This window comes from Neoarius graeffei, chromosome 4 (genome assembly GCF_027579695.1).
Source record: "Neoarius graeffei isolate fNeoGra1 chromosome 4, fNeoGra1.pri, whole genome shotgun sequence".
Lineage (NCBI taxonomy): Eukaryota > Metazoa > Chordata > Actinopteri > Siluriformes > Ariidae > Neoarius > Neoarius graeffei.
Genome location: NC_083572.1, coordinates 80,524,037 through 80,545,126, shown reverse-complemented (window position 1 = coordinate 80,545,126; position 21,090 = coordinate 80,524,037). Strand labels below are relative to the sequence as shown.

The 21,090-nt window shown below is 42.0% G+C and overlaps 1 protein-coding gene across 1 annotated transcript in view; it reads right to left on the bottom strand.

The window, feature by feature from the left end:
• Positions 1 to 21,090, bottom strand: part of LOC132884620 (unconventional myosin-VIIa) — an 82,051-nt gene that overhangs the window by 11,987 nt on the left and 48,974 nt on the right. Inside the window, 22 exon segments of the mRNA XM_060918461.1 lie at positions 8,152 to 8,307; positions 8,780 to 8,933; positions 9,818 to 9,972; positions 10,176 to 10,294; positions 10,533 to 10,714; positions 11,023 to 11,174; positions 11,301 to 11,427; positions 11,519 to 11,636; positions 11,774 to 11,941; positions 12,183 to 12,410; positions 12,506 to 12,679; positions 17,791 to 17,910; positions 17,996 to 18,122; positions 18,261 to 18,421; positions 18,578 to 18,871; positions 19,187 to 19,354; positions 19,467 to 19,679; positions 19,839 to 20,048; positions 20,235 to 20,453; positions 20,602 to 20,686; positions 20,791 to 20,885; positions 20,963 to 21,055. Coding sequence (XP_060774444.1) covers positions 8,152 to 8,307; positions 8,780 to 8,933; positions 9,818 to 9,972; positions 10,176 to 10,294; positions 10,533 to 10,714; positions 11,023 to 11,174; positions 11,301 to 11,427; positions 11,519 to 11,636; positions 11,774 to 11,941; positions 12,183 to 12,410; positions 12,506 to 12,679; positions 17,791 to 17,910; positions 17,996 to 18,122; positions 18,261 to 18,421; positions 18,578 to 18,871; positions 19,187 to 19,354; positions 19,467 to 19,679; positions 19,839 to 20,048; positions 20,235 to 20,453; positions 20,602 to 20,686; positions 20,791 to 20,885; positions 20,963 to 21,055 — 3,518 coding nt within the window.

Genomic DNA, 21,090 nt, shown 5'->3' with positions numbered 1-21,090 from the left:
AAATAATCCTAGATTCCTATTTAATACTGTAGCCAAATTAACCAGGAATAAGTCCACTATAGACACATGCACAGCTGCAGTATGTAGCAGCAACGACTTCATGAATTTTTTCAATGACAAAATTGAAAATATCTGACAAAAAATTCTAACTACTAATTTAAGGTCAGACAATTTAAGTGACCCTGTAGTTAACAATATAACTGTATCAGATCAGCAATTAGAATGTTTTACTCCCCTTAAAGAAATCGAATTACTTTCATTAATCTCTGCATCAAAATCCTCAACTTGTGCACGAGATCCCTTACCTACACGTCTATTCAAACAGATAACACCTGAAGTAATTGAACTGCATCTAAAAATAATAAATTCTTCTCTTAGGATTGGCTATGTACCCAAATCCTTTAAACTAGCAGTTATCAAACCCCTGATTAAAAAACCTGACCTTGATCCCTGCCAGCTGTCCAATTATCGGCCAATTTCAAACCTCCCCTTTATCTCCAAGATCCTTGAAAAAGCTGTGGCACAGCAGTTATGCTTGTATTTACATAGGAATAACATCCATGAAATGTATCAGTCAGGATTTAGACCTCATCATAGCACAGAGACAGCACTGGTTAGAGTCGTAAATGACCTACTGTTGGCTTCTGATCAGGGCTGTGTCTCGCTGCTTGTGTTGCTTGACCTTAGTGCAGCATTTGATACCACTGATCACTCCATTCTTCTGGATAGACTAGAAAATGTTGTGGGAGTTAAGGGGACAGCCTGGTCCTGGCTCAGCTCTTATTTAACTGATCACTATCAGCATGTTGATGTAAATGGTGATTTTTCTAGACATACTGAGGTAAAGTTTGGTGTTCCACAAGGTTCTGTCTTGGGTCCACTGCTTTTTTCTTTATATATGCTATCGCTTGGTGATATTATTTGTAAGCATGGTATTAGTTTCCACTGTTATGCTGATGACACACAGTTGTATGTTTCTGCAAAACCTGATGAGACACACCAGCTTAACAGACTTGAGGAATGTGTAAAGGACATTAGACACTGGATGCTTATTAACTTCCTTCTGCTTAACTCTGACAAGACTGAAGTACTTGTACTAGGACCACATGCAGCTAGTAGTAAGTTTTCCAATTACACAGTAACTCTGGATGGCCTTCCTGTTTCTTCACGTGCAGCAGTAAGAGACCTCGGGGTGATTATTGACCCCAGTCTTTCATTTGAAACTCATATCGATAACATTACCCAGATAGATTTCTTTCATCTCAGAAATATTGCTAAGATAAGAAATTTAATGTCACTACACGACACAGAAAAACTAGTTCATGCTTTTGTTACCTCCAGGTTGGATTATTGTAATGCCTTACTGTCTGGATGTTCCAATAAGTGCATAAACAAGCTCCAGTTAGTCCAAAATGCAGTAGCAAGAGTCCTTACTAGAACTAGAAGATATGACCACATCACTCCTGTCTTATCCACACTGCATTGGCTCCCAATCAAATTTCGTATTGTTTATAAAATACTACTGCTGAACTTTAAAGCACTGAATGGTCTCGCGCCACAGTACCTAAGCAAACTTCTGGTCCTTTATGACCCACCATGCTTACTTATATCAAAAGGTGCAGGCTATCTGCTGGTACCTCACGTAGTGAAGACTACATCAGGGGGCAGAGCCTTTTCTTACAAAGCCCCACAGTTATGGAACAGCCTTCCAAGTAGTGTTCGGGACTCAGACACAGTCTCAGCGTTTAAGTCTAGGCTGAAAACATATCTGTTTAGTCAAGCCTTTTGTTAATAGTGTTTATGAGGTAAAGGAGTAGATCTGGAGGGTCCTCAGACATAGAGTGTTTTGGTAAACTGGGATGTATGGATGCTATCAGTCCCCCACTCATTCACTCACTCAGGTTTGTTGACGGTGTAGTGGCTGCTGCTTTATGTCCCAGGGCTCCCTCATGCTTGTGGTACCTTCTGGCTCTCCCCTTTTAGTTATGCTGTCATAGTTAGTTTTGCCGGAGTCCCTGCTTGCACTCAGTGCAAAATGTATCCTGTTCTTACTTCATCAGGTGACATTGGACATACCTAACAACCTGTGTTTTCTCTCTCTTTCTCTCCCCCCTCCCCCGTCTGTCCCTCTGAGTTACATGTCAATCCTGAGATCGAGATGCTGACCTCCTCTGCTCCTCAGACCTGCCTGATCCATCCTGATGCCCTACATCTGGTTGGAGTCTCATCACATCTATGGAGGACGGCCCCGTATGGACAGTTGATAGTCACACTTGGAAGACGCTCTGGACACTTACAGTAATGCTTTTATGGCTGAGGACTACAGTTGTCATGAACAGTTTTGCACTCAAGTTTCCATCAATGAAGAGTTATAACATCAACGAAACTGACTTCATGTTAAAACTGTTAAAAATGTTATAGTCATGTTGTCTGTTATCACCCAAATGAGGATGGGTTCCCTTTTGAGTCTGGTTCCTCTCGAGGTTTCTTCCTCATGTCGTCTGAGGGAGTTTTTCCTTGCCACTGTCGCTACAGGCTTGCTCATTGGGGATAGATTAGGGATAAAATTAGCTCATGTTTAAAGTCATTTAAATTCTGTAAAGCTGCTTTGTGACAATGTCTATTGTTAAAAATGCTATAAAAATAAACTTGAAACTTGATGTTTAACATAAAATCGAAGAACCAATTCAAGCACATGGATTTATGAGTCATTTCGAAGTTGCCCTCGTGGACATGAGAAAAATTCCATGTTATAGTAAAAACAAACATAACTGGATTTTCCATGCAGTTGATCACTACTCTAAGTTTTAATACTTATTGAGCGCAAAATATGATCTAATGCGGTGATCTAAGTTTTCTTGACTGTATCCTCTGCATTGCAATGAAGCACAAGTGGTAGAAAGCCTGACAAATTTATGCTGGCAATTTGGATTCCCTGCAAAACTACATACAGATAATGGGAAAGAATTTAAAATTGAACTGATGAGAAAATTCTGTAAAGAACATAAAATTAAACATATCCATGGGGCCCCAAGAAAACCATCTACACAGGGTCTTGTAGAAAGGCACAGCCATACTGTAAAAAAAAAAGAATATCCAAAATATTCTGCAAGAAAACAGTCCACAAGAAAACCAGTGGTGTGCAGTACTGGGTGAAGCTGCTTATAAGAAAAATATTGCTGTGAATGAAGCAACAAAAGAAACACCTTATCTATTAGTCTTTGGTGTTCCTCTTAGAAAAGAGAAACAAAGTATTGCTATAGCTCCAGATAAAGATTTTCAAATTAAAGAGAATATTGAACATGACAAGGAGAGTTGTTCAACAGGTCAGTGCAGATAATTCTGCAAATTCGTATTTTGATTGTGGTACTGATTATTAGCTCATCTGGCCAGTAGGTGATGAGCTCATGCCATCATGTGTTGTCCGTCGTCCATCCAGTGTTGTCCACATTTCACGAAACTTGCTTCTTCCTCAATTCTTCACCAATTTTGATTCTTTCTAGCATGAAGGTAGGGGTACCTAGAGGGCATATAACTTCTACCCAGATTTGCTTATTTACAATTATTAATGAAGTTATGGATGAATTAAGCCTTAATGAGCAGTTCAACAAAAATCACTTCTTCTCTGTCAATTCCTTGCCGTTTTGGATTCTTTCTGGCAAATAGGTTGGTATTCCTAGGGTGTATATAGCTTCTGTATATAGCTTGCAACATTTATTGCGCAAGGTGGGCCACTTTAGATCGTTCCTTCTGGACTAGACAGGGGTGGAGTGAGCTATGCAGTCATTGATGGTCTCTTTTTAACTTGTAGGGGATTCCTCAAAAGATAACAGCGAAGACATGGATCAGAATGAAGAGACTGATAAGAAAGATGAACATCAAGAAGACTTCAAGAGCAAACAGTTCAAGACAGAGGAAATACAACTACAAAATGAAGCATCTACGACAAAATCTCTGTCCCTTAAAGTGCATATTCTGGACCAATTTCGTGTTTTTTTTTTTATATGAAAGTATGTCCCTTTACACACTCATCCAGAAAGGTAATTTTGCACAAGGCCATCTGTCTACAGCAGAAAAAAATAAAATAACAAAATGTGTCTGGAAAAATCCCAAGGGAGTCTGGAGCCAGATTTGTGACGTCACCTGCGGAAGCGCCAGCAGGCTGCACAAGCTTTGCACGGTTTCAGTGCACAGCCTGTGTAGACCAAGCGCCCCCATTTCTCTCTCATTGTCCGGTCTTTTGGAAAACGATGAGTACTAATCCCATCAAGATTGGTGTTGCTACACCCTCCTACGATACATCTGTTAACCATTTTAATAATTACGCGATAACGTTGAAGAAATTTGCAGAAAAACACCAGGTCGTTTTCTCAAACAAACCAGCGCTGACGTAGGATTCAGAGGGAGGCGTCCCGCATATGACGTCACGAAAATCAGTGTTTGCCAGGAAATTCAAATGCCAAGTTTTTTCAGAGGCGGACCAATTCGCCTCAAATGGCTTGATTTCAACGGAATTTTTCTGGTATTGCGCAAGGTAAAAAAATTGCAGAGAATGCAGAATGTTACAGATATTTGACCAAAGTTTCATATAAAATAGGAGAATTACAATGATCTTACTCCTGAATTTACCCGTGATATGCACTTTAAATGTCAACCAATTTGTAAGAATAAAAATTGACAAAGCTGACAAAACTACTTTCCATCCCAATATGCTACTTGGTAAAATAGTGGAATTAAATGAAGACTATGCAAAAGTAGTAACACGATTTAGAATAATAAACACATGGATAGCTCCAAACTGAATAGAAACAACAAAGAAATTAAACATTCCACTAGAGTATACTACAACAATATCATTCACTGCTGTATGTAAAAAAGCCATTTATCAATAATGCCCTTCGTTACAAAAGAATGTACTCAGTAGCCAGAAATGTTTTTTTTTTTATTGATAAACATATAATAAATCCTAGGTGGCACGGTGGTGTAGTGGTTAGTGCTGTCGCCTCACAGCAAGAAAGTCCGGGTTCGAGCCCCGTGGCCAACGAGGGCCTTTCTGTGCGGAGTTTGCATGTTCTCCCCGTGTCCGCGTGGGTTTCCTCCGGGTGCTCCGGTTTCCCCCACAGTCCGAAGACATGCAGGTTAGGTTAATTGGTGACTCTAAATTGACCGTAGGTGTGAATGTGAGTGTGAATGGTTGTCTGTGTCTATGTGTCAGCCCTGTGATGACCTGGTGACTTGTCCAGGGTGTACCCCGCCTTTCGCCCGTAGTCAGCTGGGATAGGCTCCAGCTTGCCTGCGACCCTGTAGAACAGGATAAGCGGCTAGAGATAATGAGATGACATAATAAATCCTAGGTACATCCATCCATCCATCCATCATCTGTAACCGCTTATCCTGTGCAGGGTTGCGAGCAAGCTGGAGCCTATCCCAGCTGACTATGGGCGAGAGGCAGGGTACACCCTAGACAAGTCGCCAGGTCATCACAGGGCTGACACATAGAGACAAACAACCATTCACACTCACACCTACGGTCAATTTAGAGCTACCAGTTAGACTAACCTGCATGTGTTTGGACTGTGGGGGAAACCGGAGCACCCAGAGGAAACCCACACAGACACGGGGAGAACATGCAAACTCCACACAGAAAGGCCCCCGTCGGCCACTGGGCTTGAACCCAGAACCTTCTTGCTGTGAGGTGACAGTGCTAACCACCACACCACCGTGCCGCCTCCTATACCTAACCTTAAATCCTAATTTAACTAGGTAAATCTAGAATCATCAAGGTGAATCCAGAGGCACCTGATTTCAAAAGATCACCTGTAACATGTACATAATATCAAATACATAAATATCAGACTTGCAACCTCTATCTTGTTATTTTTAGCCTTATAGGACTGGAGTGTTGAGCTGGGCTGCATGTCAAGCAGATGAGATGTGATTCTGGTATTTAACACTGGATATCATGACCCATGAACAGTTTCCTGGTACCCACCCAAGTTCTGAACATTGCACAAATAGGTATGTTGATATCTCAACACAATAATATCATGTTTAAGGGCTGATGAGTCAGAAGTTAAAATCAGTGCTACAGTCTCTGTGGAAGCAACAAATTATGCTCATATTGTTCAAGGTTTTTATTTCAGCTGCATTATTGTCTTTGGGATAAAAGGCAGTGGCTGAGGAACATAAACATGCTCTTAGGGATGTAGTCCAGGGCTTCGGTTTCAAGGCCACTTTGTCAAAGTTCATAGCTTGAAATGAGCCTCCATTCACAAACCTTTTAAACTTACTGGTGTGGAATTTAAACTGCAAGGTTTTATCACATTCATGTTGTTTTAATCATTTACATATACACTACCGTTCAAAAGTTTGGGGTCACCCAGACAATTTTGTGTTTTCCATGAAAAGTCACACTTTTATTTACCACCATAAGCTGTAAAATGAATAGAAAATATAGTCAAGACATTTTTCTGGCCATTTTGAGCATTTAATCGACCCCACAAATGTGATGCTCCAGAAACTCAATCTGCTCAAAGGAAGGTCAGTTTTATAGCTTCTCTAAAGAGCTCAACTGTTTTCAGCTGTGCTAACATGATTGTACAAGGGTTTTCTAATCATCCATTAGCCTTCTGAGGCAATGAGCAAACACATTGTACCATTAGAACACTGGAGTGAGAGTTGCTGGAAATGGGCCTCTATACACCTATGGAGATATTGCACCAAAAACCAGACATTTGCAGCTAGAATAGTCATTTACCACATTAGCAATGTATGGACCCTTTTCACGTGACGTCACGACAAACGCGGCCGCCATTTTGGACATGTACTACCAGTAGTTTACCACAGCCAACATTGAGGAACGGCAGCAAAGAAAGTTTTTACTTTCAGCAAGACTTCCATCATGCCACTATATTGTTGTGCACCTGGATGTAGTAACCATCAACAAACAAGGCAAGGTTTATCATTTTATCGGATCCCGACGGAGAAGATGGATAGCGGCCATTAACATATTGGCAGCCCTCGGCATACCAACGCTTGTGTAGTGACCACTTTGTTGGAGGTAAGACGAATAAAATTAGCCAGAAAAGGCATTACATTGCTGTTAACATTCTGTGGCGGCGAGTGTGTAACCAAATAGGCTAAAATAACCCATTGTAACTTCTTTGTTCTTCTGTAGTAGCTATTGTTGACTAGCTAATGTCAACAAGTAGCTGGTATGTTACTGTAGCAATGTTTACGTTCAGTCATTTGGATGACTGTTAAAACCTTTCAGTCTCAAGTTTTTCCTTTACTGTATTTACTAGTTTACTGTAATTATGATCCGGCAGCTATTTACACCGGATCCAGTATAAATAGCTGCCGGAGCCAACGTCCGAGGTTCCGGAGCGCGCGCCGGCTTGCTCTCCCTCAAATTAAGCAGCGCGCGCCGGCTTGCTCCCGGAGTGCTCCGGCCGAGGTTCCCCTCAAATTAAGCAGCGTGCGCCGGCTTGCTCCGGAGCAAGCCGGAGCGCGCTCCGTAACCTCGGCCGGAGCACTCCTGGAGCAAGCCGGAACGCGCTCCGGAACCTCGGACGTTGGCGTGTATGTGTATGGTGATGGGTTTTTAACGACATAGGTATACAGATTATGTGGGCCGAAGTCAGGTAAAGACGAGTGCTTCGTGTACTTCCGTACGTCAGTGAACAATCCTGGTGGAAGCAGGTAAACGTCGTTCTCTAAGCCTGCTAACCTCAATTTTTGCAAATATCTCTCCCTCTGCTCGCCCTGTAAATGCCCTACGTCGCTGGATAGTGAAGGTGTTTTCTGCATCTCGCTCCTTTTTCTTTTATGTTTTTCGTTTGTCGCCTTCCTCGCATTCAAACTGATTCGAGCCGAAGTCCACTACATGTCCAAAATGGCGGTCGCGTTTACGAAGGTCACGTGACTGAAAAGGGTCCATAGAGTGGATTTCTGATTAGTTTAAAGTGATCTTCATTGAAAAGAACAGTGCTTTTCTTTCAAAAATAAGGAAATTTCAAAGTGACCCCAAACTTTTGAACGGTAGTGTATGTAGTTGAGTAGGTATTCATCAGTTAAACTTTAACCTAAACACAGACAGGTTTCGGCTAGGTCTCCTGCACGGTGCACAGTGTGTCAAGACAGTGTATATACCTGAGAGCACCCTGCAGCCTGCGCAGGCAGTCAGAGGCCACTGGCTCCCTCCGCCGGGTGTCCAGAAAGCGCTGTGCATGTTTCAGCAGTGAATTACTGGGGGGGAACAGACCACAGCACAGCCACAGCAGCTGCCAACCCTGATCGATGCTGTGCCTGAGAGTCAAAAAACAGCATATACTCAAATTAACGTATATTAATTAACTGCACTTGCTATGATACTAACTACAAAGTGGCGCACTTTTACTTTTCATCACTATTCAAGGCCATGGACCATCTGCTTTTACAAGAAGAGGCACTTTGACTGACATTTCAAATTGCCAACTACGTTTACTCACCAATGCTTCAAAAAAAAAAAAAAATCACAAAGAGCTGTAGTTGGATTTGAACCAGGTTAAAGTTTGAAGACAGTTTGTACCAAACAAGATTCCTGATACAACCAAGTTGACCAGGCCGGCAGCGACAGAACTATTGCATAATCTTGTGCAACTGTCCTTTCATAACAGCAAGTGTGAAATTTAAACAGAACATTTTCCAAGGTTTTCATGCAGTTGTATACTAAATTTACAGAACACTACAAGAGCCAGATATTACATTCGTTCTCCATGAACATGTGGTTTTTCCTTACCGGTTGTTATTGCTTGTCATCTGCTTCATGATTTGGCAATATATCTCATCTCGGAGTTCTTCGTTCTGAGTGGCTGGTTCAAAGATTTGGTCTGTGAGCTCCAGTGGACTCTGAAACTGTCTGGTGGGATAGTCACCCATGTACTTTAGGATTGGTACACACGGGATTCGTAAAGGAACTTATAAACACTGCATGGATATATGACTACTCCTACCAAAGTATACTTATTACTAATGAAGTCTGGCTTAGCTCTAGACATGTATATATCAATAACTATTTTTATAATATAAGCCTATTGCCAAATCCCATACACACAATATTGATTATTTATTATTTAATAAAAGTAAATTTAACAGATTTAACTCATCACTACTATTTAAAGAGAATTTTATATCTGTTGTTTAGGAATATGGAGATGGTGCATGAGTCACTCAGCTATTTAAAGAAAGAAAATTCATCCATCCATCCATTATCCATAACCACTTATCCTGTGCAGGGTCACGGGCAAGCTGGAGCCTATCCCAGCTGGCTATGGGTGAGAGGCGGGGTACACCCTGGACAAGTTGCCAGGTCATCGCAGGGCTGACACAGAGACAAACAACCATTCACACTCATTCACACCTACGGTCAATTTAGAGCCACTATTTAATCTAACCTGCATGCCTTTGGACTGTGGGGGAAACCGGAGCACACCCACACAGACATGGGGAGAACATGCAAACTCCACACAGAAAGGCCTCCGTCGGCCACTGGGCTCAAACCCAGAACCTTCTTGCTATGAGGCGACAGTGCTAACCACTACACCACCGTGCCACCAAGAAAATTCATGCTTCACCTTATTCATTTCAATAATCATGTATCAAACTGCATGATTAATGAGATTTGTTTATTCAATGAGACTTACACTGTAGAACCAACATCGTGGTGGCAACGTTTATGAAATAGCTCCTAGACTTATATGACATGTATAATTTTAATTTAATTTTTTTTTTTCATCTCAGATCCAGAATGTGCATGTCTGTGATAAGTAAAGGATATCAGTGAAGGCCTGGCAGGCCTGATGGCTGAGCTCTGGGTTCCCAAGCAGTCTCTTAAGCAGGGGCTGTCTGATGGGCTCCCTGGAGTTTGCCCATAGCCTTTCAGGTGCCGCGTTTTTAGAAATCACCTGCCTGTTCACATCTTTAATGAGAGGTCTGAGGGGGAAAAAAACAATATATGCACATGATTATTGTCTCAAAATAGCTGGTTAATTTGATGAAGTGGCTGCCAAAATATCAGAATATTAAAAATGTCATACTGCAAGAAGGAAAATCTTGTTTCTTGCATATTGATATTTCTAATTCAATTTAAACTTTTTTTTAATTCAACAAAAATAGTGAGTAGTTTCCGGAGATACCTGAAGTACTCAATGGAGAACTCTTTAAGCGTCGCAGGAGGTACTCTGTCTGTAATGGTTCCTTTGACTGTCTCATTAATCATATTCTTTCTCTGATCTGGGGGCATGCTAAGTAAACTCTGGACAAACAAATCAGCCACAATCACTGAACAGTGTTCAATAAATAGTTTACATGCCAAGATGTCATGGTCTGCTGATCCTACTGAAGTCAGTGGAAGAGTTTCACAGATTTATAATGGTTATTAAAAACACTTACTAATACACGGGTCATCATGCAGGATGTTAAAAACCCAAAAAGGAAATCATTTGTTTGGTGGCTTTGCAGTATGGTTTGTGAATTATACAGAAAATCTTTACCAAGATTTCATTGGTTGGTTTGGTAAAAGTAGGTATAATCCAGATGGCGTCTGTGGGTACTGCCCCCTTTTTTCCGGTTCGCTCATTCTGTCCCTTCACCCAGCCATGGTTAGAAGAAAATTCATTGTCTTTAATAAGGAGGATAAGCTCTGCTTTTTTGAAACTAAGAAAAGTGGGATCATCTGAAAGAGAAAATTTAAAAAGACTGGAATTATTGCTGCAAAAAACCCGCAATTGCTTCTGTACAAATAGCAAAATAACTTTAAAAATAAAATAATTATTTGACTCAAGAAATTAAGTGCTGCAAAATCCCTTATTAATGTTTACAGGTTGTCTTTGGTTAAATATGATATCAGACCCAAGAGTGTAACCGTGTAGAACCAAGGCACTTCTAGTCACACAGCTAGCTCATATCCTCACATAATTTCAATGCACCAATACAATATAAAGGTGTATCTTAAAAGCTTCTGGGATCTCAGAGATGGCTGACCTTGCCTGTTGACCTCCTGCAGAGCTACGGCATACTGAGAGCGCTCTGTGAGGCCAGCCTGGAACAGGACTATCAGATTAGCAATGTCTCCAGCATTGACTGCGCCTAGTGTAAACTCTCCTTTCAGAGTAATCAGACACACAGTCTTGCTTCTAGGATGAGGAACAGAAGGAGCCATTAGGATCAAATCACATGCTCAAATAAGCTGATAAGAGTGGAGTTTTGTAATTGTAGACTTGTTGAAGACATAGTCTTGAATTAGTTGGAGCGCGATCTACCTCTTGGCGTTTATGGCAGTCACCATTGGGTAGGAGAGCTCTAGAAACTTTCTCTCACGTTCATCCAGGAAGGTTATTCCAGTCGAGTTAATAGCCATGATAAATTTGTTCTTGGGTAGGGAAGTTCCTGGTAATGTTTAATATCAAAAGTAATGTAAATATTGCTTTGATGCACAATTTTCTTTACAATAACACATTAATTCCAATACTATTTTTACCTGAAATCCTGGAGACCTCAAAGAACCTTGAGAAGAACATCGGCCACTTCTGCCGTGCATAGTCCACCACTTCTGCTTTTACATGATCAGCTTTGGTCTTTGAATTTATATATGGGCCCTGATAGACAAAAGTAAAACCTAAGCAGTTACTGTGCAACTTCCTGTTTTTCAGCCAAAGCTTCACTTTAGGACTTGCTCAACTGCTTGTTACTGAAGACACTCAGAAAATTATGAGCACATAAATATCTGAAATACCTCAACATGTGCTGTGTGGACCATCTGAATCCATTTGGCCTCTGACTTGTCTTCCAGTAGTTTGGAGGTAACACAATCCTGAACAACACTCTTAGCATCCTCCATACTGTCATCGGAGTGAAACTGCACAAAGAAATGTTTCGCCGCCAACTGGACAACTACATCCTCCTGTGACAGACGGTAAATCACACTAATTAGACCCGATATTGCATATTCTACAGTCTGTTTAATTTTATACAGCTGAGCTGTTTTGCTAAGTTTATTTGACTTTCCAAAAAGTCTGTAAAGAAAATGCATCACATTTTATGTTCTTATTGAACATATTCCAAATCATGCAATTTTGAAATTATTAAGCTTTTGTTTTTCTCCATTAAGTATTATGCATGTTAGTCAATGCATGCTCGCGTACCTTCTCACACTGGTATTCGCCATATTTCAATCCTCTAATGACCTGTCTGTAGATGAGGTCTGTACTGATACTATCCTCGCTGCAGTCATGCCAGGGGGTGAAAATCTCTTTGCGGAAGTAGAGACGCCAGGGAGCGTGCTGCTCCTGCCCACCCTTCCGTCTCACCTCCTGCTCACACTGCGATATGGCATCCATCACATGCTCATGTCGACTGCCAAGAGACCATACCTTATGGGCACACAAGATTATACTTTACTTGAGCAGCCTGGTCAGGATAACATTAGTTTTAATACTTAATACTAAAGATCAGAGATGTAGCATACCTTGTCAAAAACAGCTACATAAAGAGAGAAGCCAAATGTGTCTTGTAGTTTAACTTTCTGTGAGAGCGTTTGACAGACTTCTTTAGAAGTAGATGCTGAATCCACAGGCAGGCTGAGAGTTCGCCCATCCATAAGAGTCACAGAGATGGCCATGGGTTTCTTAGTCTTGGTTGCCTAATTGAACACAGTGATTAAACACAAGAGTCAAAAAGAAGTAGAGAAAATATGCATTATGCCTTTCAGAGTAGATTTTATACAGGGTCTTAGAATACCATTTAAAGGTTTGGAACATAAAATGTAATATTTAAGAAATTTTCAGATTTGCCCAGAATGATGAACAGAACTGTAGATGATTGTAGATTGTAGATGATGACTGTGACCCCACATAGTGGGATATTAAAATGAATAATTGTATGAGATGTTAACATAATTATAGAATTTATAACATTAAAATGTTATGTCTGTGAAGGTTCTCAGTCATCCAGGTCATCGTAAACCGTAGGTGCTAAAGAAGGCAAGTGGACTTGTTTGAAATTCTTGAAGATGTTTCACCTCTCATCCAAAAGGCTTCTTCAGTTCTGTCTGACTAGTGGAGAGTTCCAGGTATTTATCCTCTAGTGAACCAAAAGCAGCCCTAAAGTGTGTTGTTGAGGTCACATGGGTCGTTGACCCTCTCAGGCTACATCCACACGACAACGGCAACGAGATGTTATTTAAAAAAATATCGCGTCCAAATGGGCAACGATCAGTAAAATATCAGGTCCATATGGCAATGCAACGCTTGCTGAAAACGATGCAATACACATGCCACACCTCTAGGGGCGCTGTAAGACGGTCCCTTCGGAGACACCAGAACAATAGAAGAATTAAGGACGCATGCGCATAAACTATTATGCGCGAGACTTCATATTAGCCACAAAGTCAGGAAAATCTGTTCGTAAAATTACGTTATAATGACCAAATACAATGAAAAGTATTTTTCCAGTCTCACCTGTGAAAGGTAATCCCATGTGATCTCGTTTGGACGGTAAACCTGCTGGTACAGTTAAACGCAGCACATGAATGAGGCATCTTTATTCTCCGCTTTGACCTATCCAATATGGCGGCGAGGATGACGTATGATTCTACGCGGAAGGCGGCATCTTTAATGGTCCGGAATAAGTTGAATGCTACACGTTGATGGATTAATTTGTTGTTCTACGCCCTTTTTGAGGAATGTATTGTAGGACTTAAACCAACATCTGAAGAGGTGAAATCGCTCCTTTTTTTCCCTATTTTTGCTGGCGGGATTGACTCTGCCCTAAGGGCTATTTTCTCTCTCTCTCTCACTTTGCACCATTACACAATAAATATTCACAGTGAAAATATTTTGTAAGCGCGTTTCATGAACGAAGTTATAGGATTTGTTGACAACTCGCATCGAGTTCATTACACTTCTACCCGGCGTGAAGCACTGACAGTCATGTGGTTGTGACGTCATCGTAAACAAATCCATTCTACTCATCCAGACGACTTCGCAACGGCAACGTTGCCAGATCTTTCCACTCTGGAACCCGTTCTCAAAAGATTGTGTTTTGGGCGCCCAAAACGCCGGTGCCTTGTGGACACCAGGCCTAAATGATAAGCAATTGTATCGGAGTCACCTGAATCCGTTGCCGTGTGGACAGGGCCTCAGTCATCCTGTAGGTTGTTAGGGTAATTGGAGGCTAGGTGTGAATGGTATTAGCAGCCTAGAGAGTCATTAGGGTGATCTGTGGGTCGTTGGCTCTCTTTGCCATCATGTGAGTCATTGAAGTCAGCTGAGGCCAAGTTTACATTAGACCATATCTGTCTCGTTTTCTTCGCGGATGCACTGTCCGTTTACATTAAAATGCCTGGAAACACCGGGAAACGGGAATCCGCCAGGGTCCACGTATTCAATCCAGATCGTGTCTGGTCCGGTGCTGTGTAAACATTGAGAATACGCGGATACGCTGTGCTGAGCTCTAGCTGGCATCGTCATTGGACAACGTCACTGTGACATCCACCTTCCTGATTCGCTGGCGTTGGTCATGTGATGCGACTGCTGAAAAATGACGCGGACTTCCGCCTTGTATCACCTTTCATTAAAGAGTATAAAAGTATGAAAATACTGCAAATACTGATGCAAATACTGCCCATTGTGTAGTTATGATTGTCTTTAGGCTTGCCATCCTTCCACTTGCAAGTGGTAAGTGACGCGCATGCCCGATATGCACTGGGATCACACACACAGCGGCTCAGTCCCGAATCACTGCTCGTGCGCTTCACTCGCGCGCTCTGTGAGCTGCGCAGGGCCGGAGTGCGCACCCTCCAGAGGGCACTTGCTGTTCAGGGCGGAGTGATTTGGAGCGCAGGATGCCTGCGGATCCAAGCATATCCGTGTATTGGCGTTGCTGTGTGCACGCGAATCGTGTATTGCCATTGCTGTGTGCACGCTAATCGTTTTAAAAACGTTAATCTGATGATCCGCTGATACGGTCTAATGTAAACCCCACCTGAGTCTTGGTGTGGATGTGTATTCAGTTTTCTGGGAAGTGTGCCAAGGACTGTATTGTAGGTGGCTGATAAATATGGCCCTTTTCCACTACCCTTTTTCGGCTCACTTCAGCTCACTTCAGCCCGACACAGCTCGCGTTTCGACTAGCTTAGAGCAGCATGACTCAGCTCGCTTCAGCCCTGCTCAGCACCCAAAACTCGCACGGTTTTGGAGTAGGGCTGAAGCGAGCCAAACCGAGCCGAGTGGGGCTAGGGGCGTGAGGAGACACTTCCCTGTGCACTGATTGGTGAGGAGGAGCATCCTCACACGCCCATACATGCCCCGCGAGCACGCTGGGATCTGTAAACACCGTAAACCCGGAAGAAGAATTACGAATTACGAGAATTTCTGAAGCCTTATGCGCCTCGCCTCATCTATACGCTCTTGCCAGTATCTGTTGGCGTTGTCGGTGACAACAAGCCACAGCACCAAGACCAGCAACACTAACGACTCCATGTCCTCCATGTTTATTGTTTACTATCCGGGTCGTGAGACTACCACTTAAAAGGTCACTGATGTCACTGTTTGCGCTGCCTAACGACATCACGTGACGTTCACCCACTTTCACTAACTCCACCCAATGTGTCCACCCACTTCCAGCCAGCACGGTTCAGCGCGGTTGTAGTTGAAATGCAACTCCAACAGCCCCACTCAGCTCGACTCAGCCCAACTCAGCCGCATTGGTAGTGGAAAAGCGGCATTAGTGTCTCAGACCACCTCCTCTGTTCAGTGATGGTCGTTCCAGGTTGACAAAGATGGCTTCTTTAACTCCTCTTTCAAACCACCGGCCTTCTCTGGCTAGGATGCATACATTGCAGTCCTGAAACGAGTGTCCTTTGTTATTGAAATGAAGATAGACTGCAGGGTCCTGGCCTGAGGAACTGGCTCTCCTGTGTTGAGCCATGCGCTTGTGAAGCGGTTGTTTCGTTTCCCCAATGTACAGGTCTGTGTATTCCTCACTGCATTGAATTGTGTACACTTTGTCCTGTTTGTATTTGGGTATTCTGTCCTTAGGGTGGACCAATTTCTGCTTCAGAGTGTTACTGGGTCTGAAGTGTACAGGGATGTTGTGTTTGTAGAAGATCCTCCTGAGTTTCTCAAATAGTCCAGAAATGTAGGGAATGACAATGTTCTTGCGTTTGTTGCTGTTTCATTAAAATGTTATTCTTTTTATTTCTCAAAGGCATTCATAGGTTTGCCAGCACATTGTTTAAAAACTGCTCCTCAGGTACCGTCACAGTGCAGCCAAACACATCTGAAGAAAACATGAACTGTTCTCATTCATTTACACATGCTTAAAGATATTCATGATTGGCTAGTGTTATTGGTGTTAGATTAGAGTATGACACCTCCCTACTCACACAGAGGACACTGACAACTATGATCTCTTGGACAAACCAGCATCATCAGGAATCAAACTCACAGTCTCCTGATTGGGCAAATGTTTTCTGTTGATCCACTCAGGAAAAACTGAAGAAAACAGCTAAAGTATGTATAGGTTCTGATTTAAATGATGCATTGTGTGAATAATTGTATAAAAATTGTTCCCAAAAGTGTTCTTTGCTTTGTTTCTCTGAAGAATTGTTTTATGTAGAATCAGACAGTAGAGTGTCCTTTTCAAATACATTTTCAAGTAGAAATGGCCAAATTCCAAGTAGAAATGACCAAATCTTTTGGTAATGCTAAGAAACTGTAACTTTTCAAGGAACTAGAGGTTTTCTAATGCCCCTTTTCCACCAAATCAGTTCCAGGGCTGGTTCGGGGCCAGTGCTTAGTTTGGAACCGGGTTTTCTGTTTCCACTGACAAAGAACTGGCTCTGGGGCCAGAAAAACCGGTTCCAGGCTAGCACCAGCTCTTTGCTGGGCCAGAGGAAAGAACCGCTTACGTCGGCGGGGGGTGAGGGCAGAGTTGTTAAGACCAACAATAGTAAGACCGCGAAAGGTCGCCATTTTTAAATAAGCGACGAGATATCATGGATGCAGTAAAGCAGCAGTCATCCATTATTGTTGTTGTTGCTGCTGCTTCTTCTCCGTGTTGTTGTTGCTTCGATGTTCGCGCCAAGGTTTATGCAAACGCAGTGACGTAATGACGTGGCTCCCCTTAGCACCCCGAGCTATGGAAAAGCAAACTGGTTCTCAGCTGGCTCACAAGTTGAACGAGTTGTGAACCAGCACTGGCCCCGAACCAGCCCTGGAACTGATTTGGTGGAAAAGGGGTATGTGAGTACATAAGGGTAGTTCTTCAGGAAGGGAATTACATTTACAGCAAAATGTGGTAACTTTTTTTAGTTGCAGTATTCAAGATAATGGTATTAAATAAACATTTCACACTGTATGGGGTATCTTTGGACCCGAAAAAGGAAAGAAAAATTGTCTGTGTTTAACTCTGAATGCAAAATCTTTTATGAGGAAAAAAAAAAGTCAGTAACGGAATTATGTCAGAAAAAAACTGAACTTTCAATTCTTAAAATTCAGACCAAGATTTCTTTGAAGCGACATTGCTATAATTGGGGTGATGATTTTTAAATATGGTTTTGAGTACATTTTGCCTTGGATTCCATACTTTAGCAAGATCACTGAGCTGACAAGTTAAGGCAATCTTCATAATTTTGGCCTCTCTGCTAAAGAATTGCCCCCCTATATATATATATATATATATGAGAGAGAGAGAGAGAGAGAGAAGTAAGTAGGTAAGTAAGTAAAAGTAATCTGCTGAAACTGTAGTTACCTGTAACTCAAGCCAGCTGGGTGGCTCTCCACGCACGCCATTGGCCACAGTGCGTCTCAGTCTCTCTGCACAGTATGGAGCATATCCAACAGGGCCAAGCTGAATGAAGCTTTGCAGGTACTGAAAGGAGGAAAGTTGACTAATCAGGAACTTGTATGTGAACTAAGCTCATTCACCTATGTTGAGGTCAGAGTGCCTGACTCACCTTAATGAAGTGTTCAGTGGGAGGGAAGATGCCCAGGCACAGAGAAAGAAGTATCCAACCTCGGTAAAAGCTGCTGCGATTCCCATTCTCTTGAAGCTGCTTACAAATCTGACAGTAGATCTCATCTCTAAGGAACAGAAACCCAATATGTATGAATGTGTATTCACCAGCCTCAGCACTACACTTCTTAGGACTTATGGAAAAATGGTAATAAGAATTTGGCTCGTTTCATACTATCATGAACACTTTCTTTGAAGTCGCCCACCTGAGGTCACGCCTGACAATGCCATATCTTACAATGATGTGCAACTTTTCAAGAGATGTGAGTGGACGGTCCAAGGTGAGTTTTTCATCAATAATGTTCTCCTCTTCCTCTGTGATAGTTTGTACAGTGGGTGGTTTGGAAACCTCAGAGCCATCCTCTGGCTGTTGATGAATTAGAACATTGAATATTATCAGATGTTCAGACATATGTGATCATTTTAGGAAGGTTATACTATAATAACTGAAATAGCTTTCAATTTACTTAAAATCTAGGTGTTGCATATTAAGAGGTCAATTACCCAGTTGTATGTGCCATACCTCTTCCTCAATGATGGATGGTTTTCTGGAAGTCTTTCTATTTGATGACGCTTCCTCAGGGATTGTGGAGGTCTTTCTGTTCCGGGTCAGCAGATCAACAAAGGTGGAGGACTTTCTGTTTCTGGGACCTTCCAATGGTATGGAGGAAGCTTTCCGAGTTGGTATAACTTCCTCTGTCATGGTTGATTTCCTTTTTCCTGACAACATATCTGTAAATGTTGAGGACTTTCTGTTCTGAGGTAGCATTTCTGGGGCTGAAGAGTCTTTCCTTGTGTTTCTGTTTCTTAGCAGTTTCTTTAAAACACACACACACACACACACACACACACACACACACACACACACACACACACACACACACACACTCAGTGTGTCATCTAAAAAGTAATCCATAATCACTACTCTACATATGTAAGTTCAGAAATAGGTTTTTTTTCTTTGCTACTGTCACCTCTGGCTTGATACTTAAGAATCGAAAATTTACATCAAGATTTCTGGAAAACTACTTTGAAACAATGTCAGTTATTTAAAAAACGATGACACAAATAACATAGAAAATAAAATATTCTGAAAATAAGTCCCTAGGTCATGCGTAGGATTTCCCCCTACCTGGTCCAGTCCAACCACGTGGCTGAGACGTCTGTCTTGCCTGGATGCCACATCTTGCTGTAGAGAGTAAGCAACAAATGCTGATCTGCTTGTTGGGACTTTCTGTACTTTTGGTTCAGGAAGATCTCCCATAAACCTCAAGATGATCCACCACACTGTTAGAGAAGCCTAAAAAGAGCAGCTCGGTTAAAAGTACATTTAGTTTTTAGTGTTGCGTTACACCAAGTCCAGCAGCACTATCACACTGTTGCATGATTAATGAACCAAAAGGCTGATTTACCACCACATCATTTTCCTCTTCATGGTACAGCAGTGGTTGGCGCAGTCTCTGGCGCACGTGAGTGGGTGTCGCAGCACCCTGAAAGTACATCGATGCAAACTTGGAGAATGAGTACTCATCCAGATCATCATAGTCTTCCTCAGGAAGCTCTTCAACCATAACAGCATCATCCAGGTCTATTTCTTCCAGCACAGTTCGCTTTCCTTCTAAGTCCTAGAAACAATCATTTTATTTTAGTTTAAAATATTATTTCACCTATAAAAATGCTTATATGACTAATGCTACTTAGCATGGAACATTATAAGAAAAAGATTGGGTCAAATTCTGCTCAAAGTCACATTTACAATTTAATCTAAAATATTCACTTCTGACCTCAAAACCTGAAGGTGCCTGACCCTCTTGCCCTCCCACCATGTTGGGCAGGAAGCCAAAGATTGTGTCCACCATTTCCTGATCATTGATTAACTCAGACTGTTCGGCAGCTTCTTGCTCTCTCTTCTGACGGAGAATATCCTCTAGCCTCTTCTGCCTCTCCAGAGCAGCCAGCTCTTCTGCCCTGCGCTCCTGCAGTGACAAAAAGGCCTACAAAACCAGATATGATGAGTTTTTCATCATAATCACCATAGCATCAATAAAACACAGAAAGACAATAGTTTGGCACGTATAGAAAAGTGGTGAAGATTGAAGGTACAGTGTAATATATATTAATACTTATGCCTAGGTCTCTAGTGAATAGCATCAGGAAAAGTTGTAAAGTTAATAACACACATCGTTCTTCATCTTCCGAACAGTCTTCCGGGCACGCATGCCTCTGACATAAGCCTGTAGAAGGATGACCGCTCCTCTCTTTCGCTTCCACTCCTTCCTGGCAAGATAGGTATGGCTCTGCGCCTGCAGCAACAAGGTGGCCTTATGTTCCAGTTCGTACTGGCGTGTTAACTGACGAGAGCGCACAGTGGCCTGAAGACGACTGTATCCCAACTGGACCTGGGCATAAGATCACCAGATGGATCACTACATTGTAGAAATGCTGCCAACACTCACATGCCTATCAAAGACAGCCTCTCGAAAATTAAAAAAAAAAAGACTGAGAACCATTCAAGTCCAATTTATTATCCAACTCCTGATAACTCACCACTTTATAAAGTTTTCTGCCATTGTATCCACGCCAATACTTCTGCACGACCACAGCTGCAGACCTTTGTTTAAGAAACTGTTTCCTAATCAGGAAGATTAGCATAATGAGCATATGACAAGAAAAAATGTATACATTTTTTGTTGGCCTTGTGGTTATAACCTCTCAAGACTATAAACTTTGACTAACCTGTACTTGTACCCTCTCATGAATTTCTGGATAATAAGCGCTTTCTCGTTCAAGGCCTTGTCCCGGTTCAGCTCCAACATGGTATCATGGAAATCCTATAAGATGGTTTGGATGCATTAGTTAGTAAATCACAGTCCACAGTAATCAGTCATGAAATGTTACATTACCTTACCTTCAAAAACACTTTGGTTTTGCCAATTTTCCAGTCATCACCATCACTGAGCACATTCTTACAAATACTCTCACTGCAGGCCTTGGCACTCTCCTGGAACAGAGAAAATGGTTTTGTTTTCCCCCCCC